General features: G+C 39.5%; 1 protein-coding gene across 2 annotated transcripts in view; it reads left to right on the top strand.

Annotated features, from left to right (window-relative positions):
• The window catches only part of PTPRO (protein tyrosine phosphatase receptor type O), a 159,585-nt gene that overhangs the window by 65,953 nt on the left and 67,880 nt on the right, over positions 1–25,752 (top strand). The window contains exon 2 of one of the 2 annotated variants that reach the window (XM_082751525.1): positions 23,719–23,992. In XM_082751525.1, coding sequence (XP_082607651.1) covers positions 23,719–23,992 — 274 coding nt within the window. Of the gene's footprint in view, positions 1–23,713; positions 23,993–25,752 lie in introns of those variants that run through there. The other variant, XM_082751526.1, reaches the window with a different exon arrangement.

Genomic DNA, 25,752 nt, shown 5'->3' with positions numbered 1-25,752 from the left:
TCATGTTTTTCCTCCCAGTTGTCTACTGAGTCTCCTGTCATGTGCTGTGGTAGCACTTCATTCATTGAATCAGGAGTGTCACTTTTGGTCTATAATAAAACTTTTTTTTTTTTTGTGGTAGTTTTAATATAAGGTGCTGACCTTACTATGATTTGAGCTCAGTTTCAATACAGTCCCATTCATGCAGTAGCATAAAGGAATGAATTTTAACTGAGACTGATGCATAATAATTATGCGAGGCTGACAGATAATTTCGATCGAGGAGCAGGACTGTGTGCAATTAACTTGCTGAAGGAATTACATGGACAATTATCATATATTTTGGGTAATGAAGAAATGCCAACTCACTAAATGGATGTCTTCTGAGTAAACAGTTATGTTCAGTTCAAACCTCATTTGTATAATGAATGATATTCAAACTGCATTTGGACTATAATAGATATAGTTCAGGTCACCAGTTAATTTAAAATACATATAAATAACAATACTTGCACATGTCATTTGTGGAACAGACCAAATTTGGAGCCTCTGGTCTTCAAAGTGGGAGCCTTAAGTTCAGAAACACTAGTAGACTCATCTGGCAAACCACTGCAAACATTCACCCAACCTTTTGCAGGTCAAAGGAGTAGGCTATTGTTCCCACCACACAAGAGTTCTCCACCCCCTTTCCCTACCTCCTCAACCCAGAAGTGTTTCTCTCTTTCCTTCTATGAAATACAGTAGGGTCCTAAGGTAATTTTTTTCCCTCTGAAAGTTATTAACTCTTGAGAATAGGGGCCATTCCAATTTTAACTCCATCAGGCATTTCATGAGAACACTGCATTTTCCAAATTGTACCCTGCTACAAATAGAGATAAATCCTTTCAGTCTGTACAAAGGGACCATCTCCCAGACAGTCCATGACTGACTGATTCCAGTGCACAGCAGTTAGTCTCAGGTTGTCTCTCAGCGATTGTATGAGCTTTGCCATCATTTTTTTTCTTAGCTTGTCATTGATTAACCATCCTTAGGGAGTGAATGGCTGTGGTGGTTTTACTCGGGTGGGCAGCCGAGCTCCACCACAACCACTCTCTCACTCCCTCTCTCCTCAAAGAGGAAGGGGGAGAAAATACAACACAGAGAACTCAAGGTTTGAGATGAGAAAGGTTTAATTAAAGGGAAAGGTAGTGGGGAGGAAAAAAAGAAACAAAAGAAACAATAAGTCCACACGGAAGCACAGAGAGAGGGAAAAAAAATTATTCTCTACTTCCCATCAACGAGCGATGTTCGGCCACGTCCTGGGAAGCAGGGCCTCAAAATGCGTAGTGGTTGTTCATGAGGAACAGCCCCCTCCTCCACGAGAGCCCCCCTTTTTATTGCTGAGTGTGACATCAGGTGTTATGGAATATCCCTTTGGTTGGTTTAGGTCAGCTGCCCTGGCGATGTCCCCTCCCCATCACTTGCCCACCCCCAGCCTGCTGGCTCTTGGGGGCTTGGAAGGAGTCCTGATGCTGTGCCAGCACTACACAGCAATAGACACAACACTGGAGTGATATCAGTGCTGTTCCAGCTACGAGTGCAGAGCACAGCACTGTGTGGGCTGCTGCAGGGAAAAGGTGACTCCAGCTCAGACAGACCCAACACAATGGCTAATAGGAGAGGACAATGCTCTTCTGTTAAAACATGGAAGCAGAAGCATTTACAGATGTTTTTCCCACCATTTCGACTGTAATTTTGGAGGATGTCATAACATTTTTATAAGAAAAAAGAAACAGAATGCATGCATGCAGAGCATTTTCAGCACAGCAGGCCAGACTAAGATAGAAACATTTTAAATGGCAAAGATTTTAATTCAGCCTTTTAATTACTACAGGCAAAACTTAAATGCATTGCTTAATTTCTTGAAGCTTCAGTGTGCTTTTTGAATTGTCAATGGCAGAGAATAGATATTTTTTGATTTAAATCAAACTGCAGACTTGAACTCTTAGCAGTCCAGGCAACATGCCGAGACTTATAATGATTAGGATGGCTTGAGACATAGATTCTAGCCACAAAATCTGCTCTAGGTCTTGCATATTGAGCAATTTTGAGTTATTAACATTCAGGTTTAAAGAGGAGCCATTCAAAAAAGATGGTAGGCAAGTATGAGATTCAGTATGGGTTTGGGAAAAGTGGTATTTTCATGAATGTATGTTATCCCCTAACTTCATAGATTAAAAGCTTTTAATTAGTGTTTATGGCACTGAACCACAATCAAAATATATATATATATTTGTTTACTATTTTGTATTCTTTTATTACTCATATTTAGTTAGTAGTTGTAACTTCTGGGGCTCAACTGAAGCCTAGGAAGCTGCTCTCTTCTTTCCTCTCATTTTGATAATACAAAGTATCTTTATCTCCTCTTTCACCTCCTTTCTTTGCTTTGGGAGAGCAGTGCAGTTACTGGGTATCTCTCCTTCACTTAGACCCTGTTTCAGTGCTCTCACCTCTGAATTGCAGCAAAAATTGCCTTCCCGGTGTTGGCTGAGTTCCACCACATCAACCATTGTGAATGGAGGAAAGAGAGAAACTGCTGTGAAGTGGGTGGCTTGATCCAACTTTCTTGATTCCACTGAGACTAGGCTAAAGAAACCTAGTTACTCTGGTTCTAGCTTTATTACTTACCTTCTGTGGGGCCTTTAAGTATTTATTTGGGTTATGTTAGCTTACAGACAGGCATTAGCTCACCTACTCATTCTCTAAGATAGCAGAAAGCTACACAAACCAGGGCTAACCCCATGCTAATATACTTGGCCGCTCATCATTGTGTGTGCCCACTGCATCTTATTTATCTCAATTACACAGCATCTGGCTGGCTCACAATTCCTGTAAAGTACCGTGTAAACAAATTTTTTGTGTGTCTTGGTTATTACTCTGTCTGCAGAACCTCTTAAACGGGTAATTGCCACAGAAGTAGAGTGAACACTGAAATAACTGAGGGCTTTTCAGGAACTCCGTATTAATAGTTGATTAAGCTAAGTAAAGATGCCTTTTAGTTAAGGGTATAGGTAAGTTTAAGAGATTATATATTGGTTTTTCTCTTGCTTCATAATTAAAGTCAATTCCCACAGAGAATCCTTACCTATTGGATCCATATCCAGCCCCAGCAAAGTTTCTTCTCTTCTATAGACTGCTGACGTGGTATGGAAGCTGCTTATACATTGTTTTAAAGTTTGTTTTTGTGTTAGATGAACACTACGTTTTTTCACAAGAACCGTGGTGCTCCTGCTTTGCAAGGCAGCTTGCAATGGAAAGGTTGTGGTAAGCAATAAATGTCTGTCTGCCTGAATCTCGCAAGCCAGGTGTAGCCTTGAGGCAGATTGATTCCTGAACACGTAGAGATTGCTATTTTGGCTAAGTTCTTTACAGAGGAATTTGTCTGAATTCTGCTCTGCCACTCTTGTTCAAACCACAGTGTAGGTGATGTAAAATTAATAAGCTGCATGAGTCATATACACATGATATTGTATTTATAGCATTCTTGTGAGGTCTCATTAACATGTATTAGAACAGTGCTTTGAAATTCTCCAGTGAAAGGTATCATATCACAGAAATACAGATCATTTTCCAACCTAGATGTGGGTTTTAATCTGCTCTTCAATTTAAATTTTCTAAATCTGAACTCCAGTTTGGGGTACAGGGTTGCAGGAAGGTTAAAAAACTAAAAACTCCCAGATTTCTGGAAGAATTGTCTGAAGATCCAATAAGTCTATAGCTTGGGATCTTCCCACATTACCTTTGTACTATAAACCATGCAGATTTTCTTTAGTCTTCTCCATTCAGCTGCAACATCAACAGTAGAACCACATAATTAACCAAGAAATATTCTTTCATCACTACTTTGTTAACATAATAGCTGATGATTTATGCTCAGATAGATAACCAAAACATACTCTTTTGCTGCTGAATTTGAAGTGGGCGGAAGCACGGGGCTGGAGAGAGGACATGAGTACAAATCGCTTTTTCTTCTCCATGCTCATTTGTTCTCAGTACAGGGCGGGCTTGCTGCCTTCTGAAGGGGAGGGAGGCAGAAGCAGGGAGTGAAGGGAACAAATTGGGATTAGTCACTGCAGCAATCATGCATAGAAGGATATATGATTATTTCAGGCTGACTTTTCTTGGTCTCTTGTCGAAAAGCACAGTTTCTGTGCACAGAAGGATTGAAAGCTGAGCAGGATTCTCTGTGCTGCCATAGCTGCCATTAGAACACAGTTTCATAATTGAAAGCTTGTCAAACAACATTATTTGTAGGGCTGTCATGTTAGTTCAGGGCAGAGTCTTGTGTGTTGAGGGTGATATCCTGCACAGAACAGAGATACAAAACCTCTTGGGAGCAAAGCAACAATGATTAAAATAGATTCATTATTCCAAGCACCTAATTGTGTTCAGCTTGCTGCTACCAGACTTGAGGGGGAGCCAGGCTTTGCTGAGAAGGTCCATCTATATGATGCGCATGACTAATGAGGAACTCACATCTCCTTGAGGCCTCTCTTGCTTGGGACCTGCACCAGCATTTTGTCTGGCTTACACTATAAGTGGAGGGACATGCAAGCTGGTGTTGGGAAGCACTGGCTCTATGTTTTCCCAGCTATGCTGCTGCAGTTGCAGGTGTAGGTCCTGGCCTGCTGAGGTGACTATGTATAGCATCACCCTGAACTGAAGGGGGCTGCTTTCTTGGGAACCTCTGCAGTGGGGTACCTTAAAGTAGCACTCTTGGAGTGGGGTGCCTGGCTGAATGCCTGCCATGCAGAGTGACAGAGCAGGAGAAGCTCCAGGTAAGACTAGAAACCCACTGGGCTACACTGGATTATGTACCTGTGTTGGTCTCTGAAGGAGACTCATCAATCCACAGCAGTCAGGAGCAAGAAAAAAAAAAAAATACAGCAAAAAGAGAGATTGCAGGATGTAATTCACAGACAAATCAGATATGCAGAACACTCATGTTTCTAATCTACTTTTTTGTTGTGAATTTTCTTATTTTCATTTATGTATTTATTTTAAAGGTGAAGAATGTGGGAGCAAACTACATGCAAGTTGTATATAAAATGTATTTCCTGCGTGTATAATATCTAAATACATACATAAAGCAAATTGGCAGAAGCTGTTGAAATGTCTAACAAACCTCTATAAAAATGAGATATTCTGGCATATTTATGCCAAGACAATGTCATGTACAGGGAGCAATAAGGAAAGAAGCAGAAGTAGGTACTTAACATCTCCTATTAGTGGCAGAACAGCAGGCGTGTAACAATACAAAAGCACTAGAATCACATAACATTTTCAAAAGTCATTGTTGGGAAAGGACAAAAAATTAGTCCGTGTGGGATAATCAGTGAAAAGATTCAATAAGTAAGCTGACTTCATCAAAACACACAGAAAACATTTTAAATTTTGTGTTCAATACAACTCAGTTATTAAGGATAACAGGATCTGGGATAAACCAAAGGCAATGCTAATAAAATGTTTATGAACAAGGCTCTAAGAATATGTGCAACACATTCACCTTGAAAACTTGTAAAGTTTTCTGTGAATTTCTAGTGAATAGGTATAATCTTGAACTGGAGCCAGTGGAGTGGGGAAGAGCATGAATGAGCTGTGCTGTGCATCTGTCCTTACGTGGCAGTCAGCCAGTCTGGGGAAAAGCACAGCCGAGATAATGAGAGCTTCAACATCTGCCCATACCCAGAGCTGTGTGGATGGAGCCCCTGAATTTGATCACCCAATGTCTAATAACGATTCTGACTCGCATCGGCTCTAGGAGTTTATTATTCAGAGCAAATCATGCTGTGTCAAGCCCCTTATGTTTCTCCACTTTCTAACATGACACGCAGCCACTAAAATATTCCTTGCTCTTATGAAACATGTGCTGCTCCCACAGTGGAACAGCCCCTCATTCTGTTAATTGAGACACAGAAAGAGAAATGTCTGTAGCTTCTCAAATTACTGAATCTTATTTTTTCCCTCCTCCCTCCCAACTTCCTTGCTTCCTCCTGCTTCTGGAGATCACTGTTGCAGGAAAGAAGTCAAACAGCACACTTACTGCACATAATTACTTCCTGGATGGTATCATTTTTCTTTTGGATATGCGGCCTGACACTTAAAATCTTAAGAAAAAAAAAAAAAAAAAAGAGAGAGAGAGAAAGAAAAAAGATCTGAGAGGTATTTAATTAAATCCCTCTTTTTAAAAAAATCTGTCTTACCAGGACAAAATCCTTCTTATCATTTTTTTTTCTGTATGTAGAATCAATTAGTTATCACAATTGTAACTTCTCCTGCCCTTTGAGGAGTTTTGTTTGAATTAGAATCATTGTTCTATCTCTGCTCTTGGTCTTTCTCCCTAGACCCTTGATCAGAGCTGCTTTTGCAAAAGCATGCTGTAATTTCTTGGAAAAGCTAATACAAAAAGCCTTACACTGAAAAAAACAAACCACCATATAAGATGTGAATATCAAATGTTCTTAATGACTTTTTAAAACATAAGTTTCAATAAAATAATATAAAAGTTTTCCAGCATTAGATCAATATCTGAGTTCTCTTAGCAGAGACCAATGAACAGCACATAACAATGAGCTAACCTTGTTCTATAGGAAGAATGACAAAGACCATGGTATTGAAATCATACAGGCCAGATTTTTAGGTCTGTAAAGATACAGTTGGTGCCAGTGGGATTTTCAAAAGCAAAATTTTATATCCTGAATCATTAAAAATCTCTTAAGAGAATGCTTTTTCACCTGGTGCAAAAAACTCTGCTAATATTTTGCCAAGCGATGAGGCCACACAGAGTAAAGTTGGCGTTAGCCATGGCAAGGTATGGCATTTTTCTGAGACCATGTGTTGAGATCACAGCTTTCTTGGAGTGAAATAAGTAAGGATGATCTTGCCTTTAATGCAGCAGGGTAGGACACAAGATGAACAGCTTGTATTCAAATTTGAATGGAAAAGGTGGTTTTGTTTCCATCTTTACAACTTAAATTAACAAACTGGGCTGTGGCAGGTGAGGATGAGAACTACACGTAGCTTTGATTGCAAGCTACAGTCATGCCAGATTGGATAACTATTTTTTCTGACCTGCAACAGAATGATAGCTACTGGCTTTTCTAGGACAGCTTAATAAAACAGCATGGTCTTTGCTCTCCAGCTTCTGTCTTACCATGTGTAGAAGCAGACTGCTTTTTGCTGGCACAGACATGGTTTTATGTTATTTGGAGTTATTTATAATATGATTTTAGAAGGAGCTTTCACTCCAAAACAGGACCTGCTTGTTGTAGGAAGTACATTTTTTTTTCTTTTGTCGTTATTCAGTTTTGTAAGGATGAAGGAATTGCTTTGTTAGCAGTTAAAACATACAGATAAACAGTGAGTTATAAGCTGAGCACTCCAGTGCACTGTTCTGTACCAGGCTCAACACTGGTCCTGGTTTTATTTCTCTGAGATGCAAAAGGAGAAATCTTTGGTTATAGTGTGAAACAGGGATAACCTTTATCCCATTTTGGATCTCAAAATCTCTGTTTTTCCACAGACTTCTTGTTGGATTAGGCGACTGGCAACGGGGATAACACCATCTTGGTATGGTGTGAAGATGAAAATTTTGAGGAGCTCAGTTGTACCAGTATGAAGCACAAAGCCTCATCTTAGAGAATGAAATTGTTATTTGATCGTTAAAATCATTCTGAATTACAAAGCTCTCCAGGACTATAAAGATGTAGATTCATTTTAGTTTTGCTTCTGTGTGTCTTGGTAGCTACTGATGTGGGGTGAGTTTTGATTTCGCACTTGCTAATTGCTGTATGTTTCAGGAGGACTTGTCAGTTTTGTTTCACAGCAAGAACCCTAATCGTGAATGACTCCTTGTCACTGTTGTGCACTTTCAACTCTGTTCTAGGTTAGTCGAACAAGCCACACATTTTGACAGCATGAAGCACTCGTAAAGAAGTCTGTCTTTATGACAGGGGTAAAGAAGAATTACACCAAGGCAGGGTGGATTGAGAGAATAATAGATCTCCCAAATCTGTATTCATCTGCACATGTTACTTTGTACATAATTGTACTTTGATCTGGCTGAAGGAATACAGGGAAAATTATTTTACAAGGATGATATGTCCTTGTACTATTTCTCCAGTGAATTGGACACAAATAGGTCTTCCATTAACCTCACTCATGCATGTCTTTTTCCCCCTTTCAAGTACAGACAAGTAGGGAAAAAAATCCAACATTTTTCCACCTTCTGTTTTTACTGAGACCAATACTGACATTCCTGCTCTTTGGAGCATGGTCTCTAGTGTTTGGGTCTAATCTTTCCTATTTATGCAGATTTTCTGCACTTCTGTGCAAACTGATGTTTTCTTCTTGCTGTCTTTTTGGTATGCAAAGTATGAGAAATAAATGAAGATCTTACAGGGCTAATGAGTAAGAATCCTTTCAAATGGATTATAGTTTATTCATAAACATGCAAATACTTACTGGAAGTATGAATGTTCACTCTTAAATACGCATACTCAGTGTGACCAGCAGGGCTAGGGAGGTGATCGTCCCCCTGTACTCAGCTCTGGTGAGGCCGCACCTCGAGTACTGTGTTCAGTTTTGGGCCCCTCGCTACAAGAAGGACATCGAGGTGCTTGAGCGGGTGCAGAGAAGGGCGACGAAGCTGGTGAGGGGCCTGGAGAACAAGTCCTACGAGGAGCGGCTGAGGGAGCTGGGCTTGTTCAGCCTGGAGAAGAGGAGGCTCAGGGGTGACCTTATCGCTCTTTTTAGGTACCTCAAGGGAGGCTGTAGCGAGGTGGGGGTTGGCCTGTTCTCCCACGTGCCTGGTGACAGGACGAGGGGGAATGGGTTTAAGTTGAGCCAGGGGAGTTTTAGGTTAGATGTTAGGAAGAACTTCTTCACTGAAAGGGTTGTGAGGCACTGGAACAGGCTGCCCAGGGAAGTGGTGGAGTCACCATCCCTGGAAGTCTTCAAAAGACGTTTAGATGTTTAGATGCTTAGGGATATGGTTTAGTGGAGGGCTGTTAGCGTTAGGTTGGAGGTTGGACTCGATGACCTTGAGGTCTCTTCCAACCTAGGAAATTCTGTGATTCTGTGATTCTGTGATACTAGGAGATGTATTCGCCACAGCAGGGATAAGCAGAGCACAGCCAATTCCGTTGCCATAGATGAATACTTCCATCTATGCTGAGCTGTAGTAATTGATTGTGTTTATGGTCCAAATCTTTGGGGTTATTTAAGCCAATCATTTTTAGCTCGTACTTGAAGCAAACTGAGAGCATGCACTCAGTCTGTTAGCGCTGGTGTTTCATTAAGCTGTGGAGAAGATGCTGCTTGCAAATGACTTTTGGTGCTGGGAGATGCAGGGAGGTAGGGAGTTCAGAGTGATTGTGGGTCATGAGTTTCTCCTTTGAAGTCTGGGTGTATGACAGAAAACACAATGAAAAGACTAAGTCATAGCTTTCTTCCATGTGCTCTCAGTACAACTGAAGAAATCATCACAAGAACGTGCCTGGTGTTGCAACACAATAAGCCAACCCACACACTCCTCCCACCCCATACCACACCCTAGAAAAAAAAAAAAAAAAAAAAAAAAAAAAAGCAACAAAACCAAACCAAGCAAAACAAAACAAAACAAAAAGAAAATGGCAAACTCTCTACCTTCTGACTTTTCTGTACTTTAAATTCATGCTGGGAAACACCTTGGGCAGGAGCAAACTTCTGTCTGTTGACTCTCCTGGCACCTCAGTAAGTTGGCTAAAGTCATGTCGGGAGTAAACCTGAGCTGAGAAGCAAACATGTAGTCTGAAAGTAAAGGGAGCTCATTGCTTCATGGATGTGCTCCTGTGGGAGTGGAGGGAAAAAATAAATAAATAAATAAATAATATCTTAGTAAGGACCTGGTGGAAAATAACAGTGTATTTAAATTTTTAAAATGCTATAAATAACTAACAGAAACCACTCTTTTGGCTCGGTTGCCAAGCCACTCCCATTGCCATTGGGGCTGAACACTGCCAGTGTGCATGTTCTTGCATCTTTCTGGTGGGTAGGTTATGTATTTACATGTGCAGAGAGGACCATGCTCTGGATATTGAGAGATCTAAAGGTGCACACTTCCCTTTTTTTAAAGAACATCTTGGTGCCAAGCTTTAATCAAAAGACCTTGTAGGTACACAGTGACACCTACATATATTTACAAAGCAGATTGTGGTGACTTCATGGTCATGCTTGTGAAAGAACAACCTCAGTTCTGGTACTCTCAGGTACAGGCAGGTGTGCTTACAGGAGGATCATGAAATAATGTTTTGGTTCAGTCAAAACATTGAGAAGAGCCTAGGCAATATATTTATTGCTTGCATTTTGAGTACAAGAATTGTGGAATTAAGAGAGATTTGTATATTTGCATTGCTGTTACTGACAATTGAACAGACTGAGAATGACAAATGGCAGCCAGCCAACTAGACTAGTATATTTTTTGCTTGGATTAGTGCAATACAAAATGACCAATGGTTATGTATAAAAGCACCACTTGCTGTGGATTAAAGAAATGTCAATAAACTCCATGTTATCACCTTCATTCTTCTCTTTCACTGTTGACAAAAATACTTCATAAAATATAAGAAGCAAACAGTGACATAAACCAGTACATGCTGAACTCATACCTAGAAGCTAACTAGGAAAGAAAATCATTATCACCTTTAAACTGTGTATATTTTTATATGTCATGATGATAATATTATATATTACATTGTCTAGTGACCTAAAAGCTTTTCATATCAACAATGAGTTAATGCCTATGAAATAAAGCTCAGTAAATATTTACCAGTGTGTATGTCTGGAAGAGGTCATGTGACTCACTTAAGGTCATGCTCTTTATAAAATCATCCTTTCCAGAAGAGATAATAAAGCATTAGCATCCTGAATTGAAATGAAGCAATAATGTTTGAAGATCACCTGTTTTTGTTTTACAATCCATTCTAGTTTAGGGAACAGACTTCCCATGGAAGATTTCCACACAGACTTTTCTCAGCTGACTTTCATCTCTAAGTGTATTAAGCCTTATCTTGACAGGCTAGCCATTGTCATGCTCTGCCAGATATTAAAAGGGAGATATACAAAAGAAAGTTAATGACTGAAGTTTATTTCTCTAAATTCTTCATTCAAAGGGCTTGTATCTGCCAAACCAGCTAGAAGTTTAATCTGTATGCTCTCTGTACTATTGCTGCTGAGTTACCTCAGCCTAAGAACCAGGCTGATGAATGTATTTATAAAGGTTTGCTGCATCCCTGATCACTGAATGACTGCCAAGTGAAGGAAAAAAATAATAAAGCCAGCAAAGAATAACTGTATGAAGAGAATACCAGAATACCAAACTGGCAGAAGAGGGATCTCAACATCACCCAACGAGCCAATGCTTTTATTATGTTTTGAATGACTTTTTAGTACCCTCACTTCACAGAAGACACAAAACAAACTGGAAGGAAGTTGCAGAGGTTTATTGCTCTTTGATAGCTCAGGAAGAGGGACCTTGATCTCCTGATTGATTCTTGCACATAGGGCTGGCCTCTGTCACCTAGGCAAAGAATTGATGAACATGCTTATGTCTTTTGCTGAGTAGGACCTTTTGTGTGCTTTAAGTTATGTGCCTTGCAAAGTCATGATCATTGTGTACTTTTATACTGCTAGAAATGAGAATAGAAAAAGAAAATCAAAACCTTGCAGTATCAATTTAATCCAAAAAGTTTAGCAGCCACAATACATAACTGTAATACAAATACAAGTTGCAGCTGCCATCATACCATAGATAGCTGCTGATTCTGGTTTCACCTGACTCTCTGTGTTTAAAAGGAAGGTGCAAAGAAAGCGAAAAGCATTGGCAGAAGGAAGTTTGTTTAATCTTAAAGGGGGTAAATTAAATTCTTCTGCTCCATCTCTCCCTACAGAGTACAGAGGGGGCCTTGATGATGGGATTAAACTGGGTGCCCATCTTTTTAGATTGATAAATTTAAGACAGAGGAATCCCAAACCACACACAGAAGTCTCAGCTTAAAAGTTCTGATCAAGACATCATTAAGTCTCCTCACTTTGAAGGTAACAGGAAACTTTAGGTATACATGCAGAAGTGCATGGAATATTTCAGCAAGTTCTGTTGGTAGTGCACAAGTGGATCCCAATGAAGGACAAATTTGCTGGTTGTATATTAGAGTAGAAATAGAAGAAAATTTTATTTCCCTGGTCTGATAAACACAGTTGCAGACATTTAATTTGCAAGTTAGAATCATAGAATCACAGAATCATAGAATATCCTGAGTTGGAACAGACCCATAAGGATCATCAAGTCCAACTCCTGGCACCAAGCAGGTCTACCCAAAAGTTCAGACCATGTGACTAAGTGCACAGTCCAAATGCTTCTTAAACTCTGACAGGCTTGGTGCCATGACTACATCCCTGGGGAGCCTGTTCCAGTGTGCAACCACCCTCTCAGTGAAAAACCTCTTCCTGATGTCCAGCCCGAACCTCCCATCGCAGCTTTCCTCCATTCCCACAAGTCCTATCACTGATCACTAAAGAGAACAGATCAATGCCTGCCCCTCCACTCCCCCTCGTGAGGAAGCTGTAGGCTGCGATGAGGTCTCCCCTCAGCCTTCTCTTTTCCAGATTGAACAGGTCAAGTGACCTCAGCTGCTCCTCATATGTCTTCCCCTCTAGGCCCTTCACCATCTTGGTTGCCCTCCTCTGGACACTCTCCAACAGTTTCACATCCTTTCTGTACTGAGGTGCCCAGAACCGCACACAGTACTCGAGGTGAGGCTGCAGTGCGCAGAGTAGAGCAGGACAATCACCTCCCTCAACTGACTAGCAATGCCATGCTTGATGCAACCCCAGGGTATGGTTGGCCCTCCTGGCTGCCAGGGCACACTGCTGGCTCATATTCAGCTTGCTGTTAAACCACCAGCCCCAGATGCCTCTCTGTGAGACTGCTCTCCAGTGTCTCGTTGCCCAGTCTGTACAAATTGCCAAAGCTGTCCCATCCCAGGTGCAGGACCCAGCACTTGCTCTTATTAAATGTCATGCGGTTGGTGATTGCCCAGCTCTCCAGTCTGTCCAGATCTCTCTGCAAGGCCCTTCCACCCTCAACAGAGTCAACAACTCCTCCAAGTTTAGTGTCATCAGCAAATTTGCTCCAAATACCTTCTAGTCCTACATCCAAATTGTTTATAAAAACATTGAAGAGGACTGGCCCTAAAATGGAGCCTTGGGGAAACTGAAGCCCTTTGTCAGAAATGCATTTGCAATTACCCTGATAGAAGAGAACATTGTAGCAGAATTACATCTTTCGTGAAAGCCATATGACACTCAATAAGGTGGACTGCGATCCCTCTGGTAGGTAACACCTGTCATTCTCCCCTGATCGGTCTGTTCCTCTGGGCAGGTGGAGCAGCGTGTCTCACATCTGAAAGTACCTTACCCTTCAGCTGAGAATCCTGACTCCATTTCCAAAACTCTCTGTATTAGCTTCCCTCTTTTACTTCCTTCTAGTCCACCCATGGCAACTGTACTAAATACTAATCACTTGATGCACTACAGCCAAATAAATCATGCTGGAATTATCCCTGATGGGGAAGGTGACAGTGACAAGCCATGAGTTTTTGCAGCGTTAGAGGTTTTGGCAGCGTTCATGACCACCAAGCAGCCTGTTGCTAGTTGTAATGTGATGGAGAAATCTTATGTGGGTAGGAATTTATCAAATGAGTATAAATATCTGAGCTGAGCCTAAAGCCATCCTAGAAATGAATTCAAGATCAGGCACTAGTAACAATTGAAATGTTCTGTGTGGATTTGCAATTGACCCTGTGCTGCATGGAGAATTACAGAGTTCATCTCTTGCAAGTAATCATGGAAATAGCACTGGGTGCTTGCCTCTGAGCACAGGTTGGGAAAAGCAAAATAAAACTGCACATCAAATACTTTGGCAAGAAAGAAAACATTCAGCTGTAGGAACTATGAATAAATAACATGAAAAATCTCAGCAGGTGATCTCAAATCAGCCCTTCCCATTTAGAGAACACATCAGCACAACAGGGTAATCAAAGGGCCTAATATAAAGTTCCACTTGGATCAGAAAACAAAATAAACCTGTGCTTGAACCTAAATAAGCAGTCTTCCAAGGGAGGGAGTGCACGCTGTAGTTATGGCTTTGGGCAGAAAGGTAGTAAGTATTTTAGAGCGCAGAATAAGAAGACTGGTGATCTGGATTTAGATTCTCTTTTTTCTTTTTTAACCTTAGTGTGCCAGCTCTTCTGTGAGACTACTGATGAAAAGGTGGTGGTGTCTGGGGATTTTTTCCTTGGGGATGCAGAAAGTAAGATTAAAATGAGTGGCAATAAAGCAGACAACTCATTCTGCTTGTCTGAACTCAGCTCCAGGTCAAACTAAAGTCAGCAGCTTAGATGGAGACAAAATTTACCTACACCTGCTTCTGAATTCCTCATGTTCTTTTGATAACATGGGAAGAGAATGAAGGTATGCTCTACAGTTTCAGTCAGGAAGAGCAGAGTTCAGCTGCATCACTGCAGCTGAATAATTGACTTTGCTTAATATATTTAATTGAAATCTGGAGCAGTTTTTCACAGCCTATACTGCAGTATAAATAATTTTATAGATGTTCAACTGTATCTCAAGTCATACTAGGGGAGGTTTAGATTGTAGATTAGGAAGAATTTCTTCACAGTGAGTGTGGTCAAGCAATGGATCAGCCTGCCCAGGGAAGTGGTGCAGTCCTTACCACTGGAGGTATTTAAGGGATGTGTGGATGTGCCACTGAGGAACATGGTAGAATTTGATAGGTCAGGTTGACGGTTGGGTTTGATGATCTTGAAGCCTTTTCCAACTTAGATGCTTTTATGATTTTATGATCCTGTGTCAGTGCTTCAAGGTTAGTAAGAGCCTATAGTGTCAATCAGATTGACTAATGTACATTTTAATAAACTGCAGTGCCAGGAACCAGAAAACTCGAAACAGAAAATGATTTTTTTTTCTATCAATTCCTTCTCATTTCAAATTTCCAAACCTCTCTAGTAGTCTCTGAATATATTTGAAGAGATGGAGTATTTGAAAATACTTAATAGAACTTTAGTCCCTTATTCCCATTAAAATGACTTGGAGTTAAGGAAGAAGGTGATAGGGGCTATTCCAGGAGCGTATCTAGAAGTTTATTCATAAGAGCCTTGTCTGTTCTTGTATTATAGATTAACACCACAGGGAACAAGAAGTCTTCTCCCTTCCTCCATTTCCTGCTAATTTGCTTTTTGATTTCAAATAAATTGGAAAACCATTTTGGTCTCCAGTTTCTCAAATAAAAGAAGACTATAACATCTTCCCAACTGTGTGCTCTTTGTAGTTACTGCAAACAGCAATGCGTTGCATTGTGTTTTAAGAACTAGTTCACTTGTGCACATAATGGGCATATATACACCCCATCAATATAAAATGAAGGCATTTTCAGTTTTATAGCACCCATAAGACTCTGTCTTTACCCCTTTGTCATACGCTTTGCCAGAGCATATAAAATGAAGTTTGGCTGACACCAGTCCAGTTTTTCTCAGCTGCACAGCATCTCCATGCTCCATCATGGAGCATGTCATGGTCACAGCTTTCTCATGGTCTTCACATTCTTTTGAGCTTCAGGAATTTTCTGTGTGACTTTCTAATCTCATATTTCAGCATCAGTATCTGTTTGGAAGTTTATATTACAGACTACACTATTTTAGGAGTAGAAAGACTAAGTAACATAGATAAATTTGTCCTATTTCATCTAGAAAATGTCTCCTCCAGTATTCCAGGAGAAGCTTTGGGCTTCCCATCTCCCATTGGGCACTTTGAAATGAAAAATACCCTCAAGCTTGTTTGATTTGTTTCCATGGAAAGAGATGTGTTTTTGTAATCCAAGCTTTTCAAAATCCAATATAGACTAATTTCTCGCTCTGCCTTCTTGGTCATCATTTTCCTGAGCTGACCCATTCTGTATTATTTCCTCTCTGTTGGAGAGGGAACTGAAGCGTAGTTGGCTGTGGTTTGACTTCTAGACACTGTGCTGAATCTCCACTGATGGGCAGTCTGTGCATGCTTGGGATGATGTATATGTGGAGCACACTGCTCAGTGAATTCCCATTCCTATAAAGTAATCTTTCTTTTCCTTTCTACCTAACCTATACTCATTTCAGAATTTAAAAAGAGCTACCTAATGACCTCATCTTCCCATCTGGCCTACGTACAACTTTGATTATTTTACCCTTGTGCAGGTACAAATTTGCTTGAACTGTTTACCCAAAGACAGAGAACAAATGTTGACTGGAGAAGATGACTTCAAAGGCCAGTCTGACAGAACTAAGGGAATTGTTGAGGCAATCGAATATGTTTCCTGTGTCCATTTTTGTTTTCTATTGTTCACATAGAGATTCAAGAAGGAAGACTCATTTTAGTTAAAGCACCTGGTTCATCTGGCATCAGTATGTGTTTGGGTACATCCACAAGGAATGACTAAACTTTAAATGTGGATGCTCTGTAAAAGTCTGAGGGATAGATGACAGTGTTAGTAGCTGGGAAAGGGGAACAAATTCATATTTTATTTCAGGACAATTATCCTTTTTGACATAATTTTAGTACTAGAGAGAAGCTTAAAATCTAGAGTGGAAAGAAACCAAACTATAATATCTGCCTAAGTGTGAATTCCTGTCATAGTTGTAGCATATACAGGCAGTCAGGATTGGGCAGTAGGGAGAAATGCCATCCATGAAGCTGTGACCTAATTTTAAACTGTCAAGATCAGGGCCTCTGGATTGTTATGCTTGGGTTTTGCCTTCTCCAGTCTGCACTGGAAAGATAGGATAGAAGCATATATTTAGAAATATTTTTTTGAATATTGGATGCATTAACAAGATGCATGAACATAAAAGGTATTACCATTACTGAATGCAAAGATTTGTTTTCATGCATTTAGCATTCTGGCATTTACTTAATGCTATTGTAATAGTAGTTGATAGTGTCAAGAAAGATTTCATTCCAATGGCTCTAAAGTATATCATTAACCTTAGAATAGTAGCAAAATATGGTAGACTGTACATAGCATATTGACATTTGCTGGTTAAAAATAAATAAATAAATAAATAAAGCCCTCATATTCCCAAGTTCATATTCCCCCAAAAAGGGGGGAAAAAACACCAACTGTTCCTTTAAAACTGTCTTTCAGAACAAAGAAATGTTAGAGCTCATTTATAAAATATGACTAGCAGATTGTTATTGCTGGCTTTTTAAGACTGAGAATAGCAACAGTGCTGAGGACACTATTCATAGAGCAGAATGCCAAAAATGGTTTGTTAACCTAAATCAAATATAAATTATTGAGAACTGCTTCTTTTGCTATCTTTTCACTTTTTAATTTTTTTTTCCTTTCTGCATGGAAAATCTTGAAGATAAGGTTTTCCATTTCTTTCATGAACTATTTATTCTAAAGAGTGTTTATTAAGGGAACTTCCCTGTACAACCTGTAGAAGTGTTGTGCAAAATCTGTAGCAATTAATATCACTTCTTTTACAAAGTCTTATGTGAACATTTTTGTTCATATTCTTGAAGTCTATTTCAAACAATCCTTTCCTCTTGCGGTCAGTACTTGTGAAATCTGTGCCTGCTCCAGAATTCACTGTATCATGAAAAAAACCTTAGGATGTAATTCTTTCCCCATATGCTATAAGAATGACTTTACTTTTTTATTAAATTTATAGGACCTCATAATGATAGCTAATGGTTCCAAAGAAGCCTCAATATTGTGCAATTTCCACTCAGTCCTTATCTGTGCTCAGAGAGGATCTTTCTTGGGTAATGGCTATAGGAACAGCTTTTTCTGAGACTGCTTGCATCTCTCTGTGAAACTGAATCAGTTTCAGTCACATGAAATGTTTTATTGAGGACCTTTGAGACAGGAGTAAAGAGACTGGGTATGGAACATAGTCTAAGCTTTGATGTTGTGATACGTAGCATAAAATACAAGTGTTTTCCTACTTTACACTGTGAAGAGTATAGGAAGAGAGCTGTGAAACTGAGAAAGATGTGTTATTGGGCCGAGCCAGGTAGATATTGCAGTAATGACTGAGGCAAAGTGGGAACCTGAAAGATCAGCTAAAGATTTAAGTATTAATTTTTACTTGGAAATGCATCTAAATTGCTTGAAACTGTTATTGCAGTTATATATGACTCTGTTATTGCAACAGCAGGGTGTTTCAGGGACTCCTTTCTTCTAGCCATAAAAGATCAGAAGGTGCCTGGGATCCTCCTGTGGAGACTTGTGGAGTCTCCAGCCTGCAGAGACAGGGTGGGATAACTTTTACAAAATAGAAAAAATGACCGGAATGGTTTAAATAGGCCAGATTTTGATTCTTTTCTCTGTACAATAGCTCAAGTAAAACAATAAATTTCCAACAAGTGTGTAGCAGATTTATTGGATATGAGTTTCCGATTTCTTAATAAAATTAATGCTTACCATTTTTATTGTAATTGTTGTTCCATATCATTTGTCACCATCAGATGATAATGACATTAATGCAACATACATTAGGAAGTTGGTGCAGAAATACTGTGACGTGACATTTATATGTGATTTGCAATGCTATTTATTTTATGAAATTTATGTACCTTCCATGGAGGTACCGTTGCAAGTGTGTAACAAGGACCAGGATATGGAAGTCTGAATTCCAGCCCTCTTTTTTGTTATGAGGCTGGGACTAACTGTGCCCATCAACAGAGGACTGGAGGAATCTTGCTGAGCCAGGAGCACAGACCCTTTGGCTGGTCAGTGCACTTTCAAAAGTAATTCAGATCTCAGGTGAATCCAGAAGTACTCTGTCTGAAAAGGTTATCTTGGTTCTCAGTAATTTCACTTAAGTACCTAAAATTAAATAAGAGGAATCGTGGCTAGAACAAGTCATCACGTGACTTAGAATAAAATTAGCCTTATTGGCTACAGGAACAAAATATATATGAGTATAGTAGAATCACTCACAAAAAATAGTATTTCAGCCAGGAGGTCTGGATAATAGTGCAAGTACTATCTTCTAATACTTGCGGTGATGTTATTTTTGACCAGCTTTATAAAGTAGATGTTCATAATGGTACCTTTGGCCAGAGAAGTAGACCCCCATAGCTTAAAAATGTACTCCTGCTTTGGGTTTTCATATACCTGCCTTGAAAACTGTGGCACTCAAAAAAGGCTGTAAGAATTGACTGAAGTCAGATTTGTTCACAGCCCTAGTTCCGCTTTTCTAGTGTTAGAGAACATGATGCAGTTCCCAGTATCTTAAGCTCACTTATTTTTGGAGTTGATGGGCATCCATACCTCCTGAAGTCAACAGGACATTTAACTATTTGCACTTTTAATAATCAGGTCTAGGCCCAATGTGTTTCAGAGTGAGACATTCAAGAGCTAAAATACATAAAATTAATAACTATTTTGCTACTTTGATCTCTTCCTCATGTGTAAAGCTCAGACTGTTATGGGGGAATAAACTGAAGATATAGACTTCTAGAAAGAGAACTCTGAGGTCTGCTGCACACAATTTATTTTCCTATTACTCTTTGAATATTGTTGATTTGACATGTCATATATCTTCTTGTCTCTCCCTCCTTTTTATTTTAATTTGGACCTGGTTATTGGCTGGAAATTCCACTAACATGACTCATCCCCACTCTGAAAATGACTGTGAACAGGCACCGCATTGTGGGATTTACATCCCCCTACTTTTTTTTTTTTTTGCTTTTTTTTTTTCCTAAGTGCTTTAGCGTGGCACGAGCTTGTAATAATAAACTAGGAAGGAAGTTGGAGCTAATCACTTGGTTCTGAATGCACAAGCCCTGCCAAATTTCCCCACAGGCATGAAGCAGCCGCTCAAGCTGTGACACCAGCAAATTAAATCCTGGAAGTAGCTGACCAGAAGTAATGAAATGTGTATTTACCATACTGATGCTGTCAGTCCTAAGACACACTGGATTTACGATCTAGTTAAGTGGGGCATGTTTGTCACTTCCAGTGGTGCTTGGAAAAAATACCCAGGTTTGTTCCTAGCCTTCTTTCCAAAATCACAAGCACACCTCATATAACATGAAGAAGAAGATGCCCGGAATGGTCCGTTCTTTTAAAATGTTGCCAAAGTGAAATCGATATCCCAAAGGAGATAAGTTGTGCAGTCCTATGACATGTTAATTGCCAAGCCTTCTTATTCATCCCTTATCTGCTGTTTCATTCTCTAAATCAAACCTTAGAGCTGAAATGAAAGAACAAAAAATACTTCAGGAGCCCATGGATAAAATACAACAGATGCCTCCCAGAAACAATGTGTCCCATGCATGCAGCAGCTTCAGATCCTAGGCACATACAGGTGTGGGAAAGAGGGCCATGTAATCACTGAGTAATCACAGAGTAGGTACCACTCAAGGAAGGTATGCGTTACACAGGTGGGAGCAGGCACACAAAGGAGAGAGACTATCATTTCACAATCCCCACATATTTAGGTGGTAAAGGACCCAAAAAAAGTTATTTTCCCTGGTCAGGTCTTGTCATAAGTAACAAAAACATGTGTCTGTGAGTTTTTGTGTATTTAGCTAGCACAGGCACATTATGCTAATTGTGCAAGAGCTATTTAAGGTGAGCTTAGCAGATCATCTGCTGAGTGGTACTTTCTGTGAATTCAAGAAAACATTATGAGGGGAAAAATAAAAGTGTGCAGTCTTCAACATGTTTAATACAATACCCGTGGAAGAACCAAAGAATAAAATCACACCCCATACAAGCAGTCTGAAAGCATCTAATTATATGCTAGGAATGTCTATAACTCTGCAATTATATGCTTAATTTCCAGCTGTACTTGATTAACATCACAAATGATTTATAATACCACCAAATACAAGGAACTTGCTTTGATCTGTTTGTTGGAATGTATAAAATTTTGTGTTTCTTTTGTCTTTTTTTTTTTTTTTTTTTTTTCATAGCAGGGTAGGTACACTGAGTTAGTACCACACAATCCAGCAGCAAAGTCAAAGGAACACTAGACTCATTTAAGAGATAACATTCATCTCTTTCCACTAGTGAAGCATTCAGGTTCAAGTCTATATAAGGTCAAAACCCACAAACTTCTGTGGGATTATACAGGCTGGGTATATGTGGATATTCGTGGATGAAAAACTGAATATGAACTGTCAATGTGCACTTGCAGCCTAGAAATTGTAATTGTATCTTGGGCTACATCATAAGAAGTGTAGTGAGAGGGAGGTGATTCTCACCCCTATTCCACCTTTGTGAGACACCACTTGGTGCACTGCATTCAGCTATGGGACCTGCAATATAAGAAAGATACAGCCCTGCTAAAGTGGGTCCAGAGGAGGCCACGAGGCTGATCAGAGGGCTGGAGCACCTCTCCTATGAAGACAGGATGAGGAAGTTGAGGTTGTTCAACCTGGAGAAGAGAAGGTTCCAGAGAGTAGCCTTTCAGTACCTAAAGGGGACTACAGGAAAGATGGCAAGGGACTCTTTATCAGGGTCTGTAGTGATTGGACAAGGGGTAATGGTTTTGTACTGAAATAGAGTAGATTTAGATTAGACATCAGGAAGAAATTCTTTACTCAGAGACTGGTGAGGTACTGGAACAGGTTGCCCAGAGAATCTGTGGATGCCCCATCCCTGGAAGTATTCAAGGCCAGGTTGCACCGGGCTTTGGGTGACATAGTCTAGTGGGAACTGTCCCCCCTTACTATGGCAGTGGGGTTGCAACTAGATGCTCTTTAAGGTCACCTCAAACCCAAACTGTTCTGTGGTTATATGAGTGTACTTCAACCTTAATACATGGTAGTAACCTTGCTGAATCCATTCATTTTTCTTGTGTTGGTCTTGGAGAAAATCATACTTTCTGTGATATGGTAGTGCACACACCTCTCATAGCAGGTCTGTGGGTGCATCCCTCTCCCATCTCCCCACATCAAGAAGCTGAAGTAGAAGTCCTTTGACATTTTCTTAGTGAGGAGAGAATGGGGAGGAAGAAGGATAAGAGGACTCTCTTATTTAAAAAAATATAAATAAATTACCTGGATCTATATATAATCCTCAGTTAAAGATTTGAGTCTGTGGTGATCCTAAGTGCTGTATCAGGATTTAAGGTAAAATACAAACACTTGAAATGTGGTGTTTTGATCTACTCAAGGCTAAGCCTGTTGAATTCAGCCAATGTAAGGCAAACAAACACATGTAAACTTTTGCATAATTGTGGTCTTATATTGTAAGCTGTTTGGAGCAATTACTTTGCCATCTGTGAGAAATTACCCAGACTACCAAGGTATTCATCCACTGGTAACATTGACTTATATCATTCCCATTTTGGCTCATATCAGACTTTAAGTCTTTTTTTTTTTTTTTTTTTTTTTTTTTTAATAGAGTAAAATAAAAAAAAAATGCAAATCAAAAGCTGAAATTGTGTTACCTCTATTTGTATTCTGAAGCTCAAAGCTATTTAGACTGGTTTTCTTGTTCAGGATGAATTTACAATATGCTTGTTACCTTGTTCTCATGTTGGGTGACGTAAGTGAGTTTGCTTAGGTCCTTTCTTCTGAAGCCTGAAGCTCTAGCTCTAGTACATGAACAACTAGACTGGCTGAATAATCTGAAAACTAGGCATGGTTGCCCACCCTGTCCTCTAAACAGAGCTCTCAACCTGTGAAATACAAGGGAGTATTAGATACCATGGAGTTGGGAATTTAAAATATCATATATTACAGTTTTCATTGGGGGTAAAATAAAATAAAATAAAATAAAATCTAAATACCAGTGCGGCTTAATAAATAAAAAGGCAACTCTAATGTGAGCTTGAACTTTTCCTTCTCATTAATTACTATGAATCTGTTTTGAAATTCCTGTAGAGAACAAGTGCTACTTGCTGACAGCTGGTTTGCAATTAATAAAAAGGAAAGTGTTTTCAGCTGGCAACAGCTTAAAATGCTCATGATATATGAAAAGGTTAAATTGCTCCTTTCTATCTACTATGTATAAAAGAAATATTGAAAATGAACTGATGCAGCTTAGGGAATGAAAAGTACTACCCAAAGCTATGGACATAGTGCTGAGAACTGCTGATCAGCTGGTACTTGCTGGAATGGGCATATTTGTAAATGCTTAGCAAGTGCCAAAAATTATTCTTCAGTTGCAGACTTCTAGAATGTATTGCGTTCAAGATGATCCTGTTTCTGTAAGATTAAAGAGTCTTGATTTAATTACCTTTTTTTTAAAATATATGTTTAAGTTACTATTACATTTTATAGTTTTATTGGAAATCCTCTTGCCATTGATACTGTTTTTCATCTTATCAGTCTTCTGCTCTATGCCACTCTCCATCAGGAAAGGATGGCAGAGGCTTGTTCCTCAGGTTCCAGGGCATTGGCAACATAAAAGCACATGGCAGGAACCAGCGCAGAGGGAATGGCCTGATAATCAGATGCCCGTGGACTTCGTCTATTAATTGCATTATGAAAAACATTCTAGAATTTAACGTTAATGATCTTGCAGAATATGAAATGTTACCTTTTTACAAAGATAACATGACCATCCTATAAGTACCAAAGGAAATGGGTACAAGTGAATTAATATGTTTACTTCAATTAAATCTTTTTATTCTTGTCTTGCAGAATGCAGAACCATTCCAAGTTACTGTCCGAGAAGACAATTGTATCATTGTCTCCCTGGAAGCATCTGATGTGGTGAGCTCATCCTCTGTATATGTTGTGAAGATAGCTGGAGAATCGAAGAACTACTTTTTCCAGTTCGAAGAATTCAATAGCACTTTACCTGCCCCTGTGGTTTTTAATGCCAAATACCATGGCCTATATTACATAGTAACTCTGTTGGTAGTGAACTCAAACATGGTTTCCAAGTCAGCAAGATCAATCACTGTGTTAACCAGTAAGTAACACCTTCTTCTTCTTTTTTCTTCTGTTTCTTCTCTTTGTGTGTTTTCTGTTGGTGGTATTGTTCTTGTTTGTTTGTTTCCAGAAGTTTTTCTTGTGGAGAAGTTTTTATTTTCATTCTTTTTTAATAGGTTCTCCTTGTGTGTAGGATGAACCCTTGTGTGAGAACAGTAAAGCAAATGTGTTGAGAAGGCTTGTGAGAGAAAATTCACAAGGTCTGGGCAGGAAGAAGGGGACAGCTGTGGGTTTCCCCTGGCTGACCCTTCCTAATCAGTGACTGGAGAGGTTTGATATACTGGGCCCCACATAAGTGGGGTGGATGAACCTCCTCCCTAGGTGTTCATCCTAAACACTGTGAACCAAGAGTTCTGAAGTTCCAGTGGAAGGCATGAAAAGTGTTGACTGACATTTCAGTGTAAACGCTCCTGTTTCATGGTGAAGTATATTCTGTTTTAGATGCCATGACAATGTTCTTTGGTTGCTAGCACATTTAAGCAGTACTAAACCTGGAAAGCAGACATTAGTCACCAAGACAATGTGTTTCTGCCAGTAGAGCTGAAGATTTCTATGGTGGAGATCATACCTCTCTGTCTCTTACTCTGTCTCTTACTACCTCCATATGCATTGATCTTGAGGGAAAGATGTGGTTTGGTTTGTTGTCTCATGATGTGAAGTGCAGCAGGTTTCTGTGTAATTTCTATTATGTTTCTGGCTCTCTGCTGTCATTCCGATGCTGCTTCCCCATGCCCACCAGAAATAAATGTATAGAATATAAAATGAGTTCTTCATCTTCAAAAGTGATTCAATGAATGACAAACAAAAAATTACTTGGATGAGACAAACCCAGTTTCTAGTTCTTGTTCTGTTATACACTAAGGATTAACCTTATTCACAATCAGATTTCTGTGGTGAATTATTGTCATATGCACACCAATACAGACACGGATGCTCTTTTCCATTGTTTGATGGGAGGTTAGTTAATGTCTACTCTAACCAGGTGTGGAGGTCTTGAGGGGAACTTCTTGATAATGAGTGAATTTATCAGTTAAATGGCTCCTTGGAGTCTATAGCTAAATTTATTTGGTTTGTAAATGAGGAATGGTATGATTTTGCATACTTATATTATTTTGTCAATGAGGAAATGCCATCCACTGTAATAACATTCCCAAAGAATATCATCATAGCCTTTTATGTCGCAGAGCGAGGTGCTTGAAACTTAGAAGTTACCAGATTTTATATCATCCATATGGTCTTCATCCTCCCCATGTGTGCTCAAGTTGTGCACTAATGAGGACAACCATGAAGGGTCCCATAGGAAAAATATCATGTGGAGGAATAATGCAGGTCTTTCATAAGGCACACATTTGTGTAGTGAACAACATAAGGCTTCATAGGTAGATTGGATTTTTTTTTTTTTTTTTGACTGTTTTAATGTTGCAGATAAAGTAATAATTCCTATTTAAATGCTTTTGTAATTTTTTTTTTAATAATAATGAAATAAAAAAAAGAAGGAATCATATACAACTGAACGAATGCCTCACCAAGTATTTTCAGTGGGTTTTGAGTGCTGTACTTGTAGTAATGCAGTAGGACTAATTGCTGCCTGATTTCCAGAGCCCATGAGGTCACTGTTACCAGGGAAAGGTGTGATCCAGAATGGCAGATGGAGCATGCAATGCACTCCTGTGCAAGGAATCTCTGAAGGAAGAAGAGAATCAGTGGCACCTATCAAAGCCAGCCCCAGATCACCATTTC

The sequence above is a fragment of the Aythya marila genome, assembly GCF_965140915.1.
Source record: "Aythya marila genome assembly, chromosome: 1".
Classification (NCBI taxonomy): Eukaryota; Metazoa; Chordata; class Aves; order Anseriformes; family Anatidae; genus Aythya; species Aythya marila.
The sequence above is the reverse complement of the archived record's forward strand: the minus strand, read 5'-3'. Positions and strand labels throughout refer to the sequence as shown.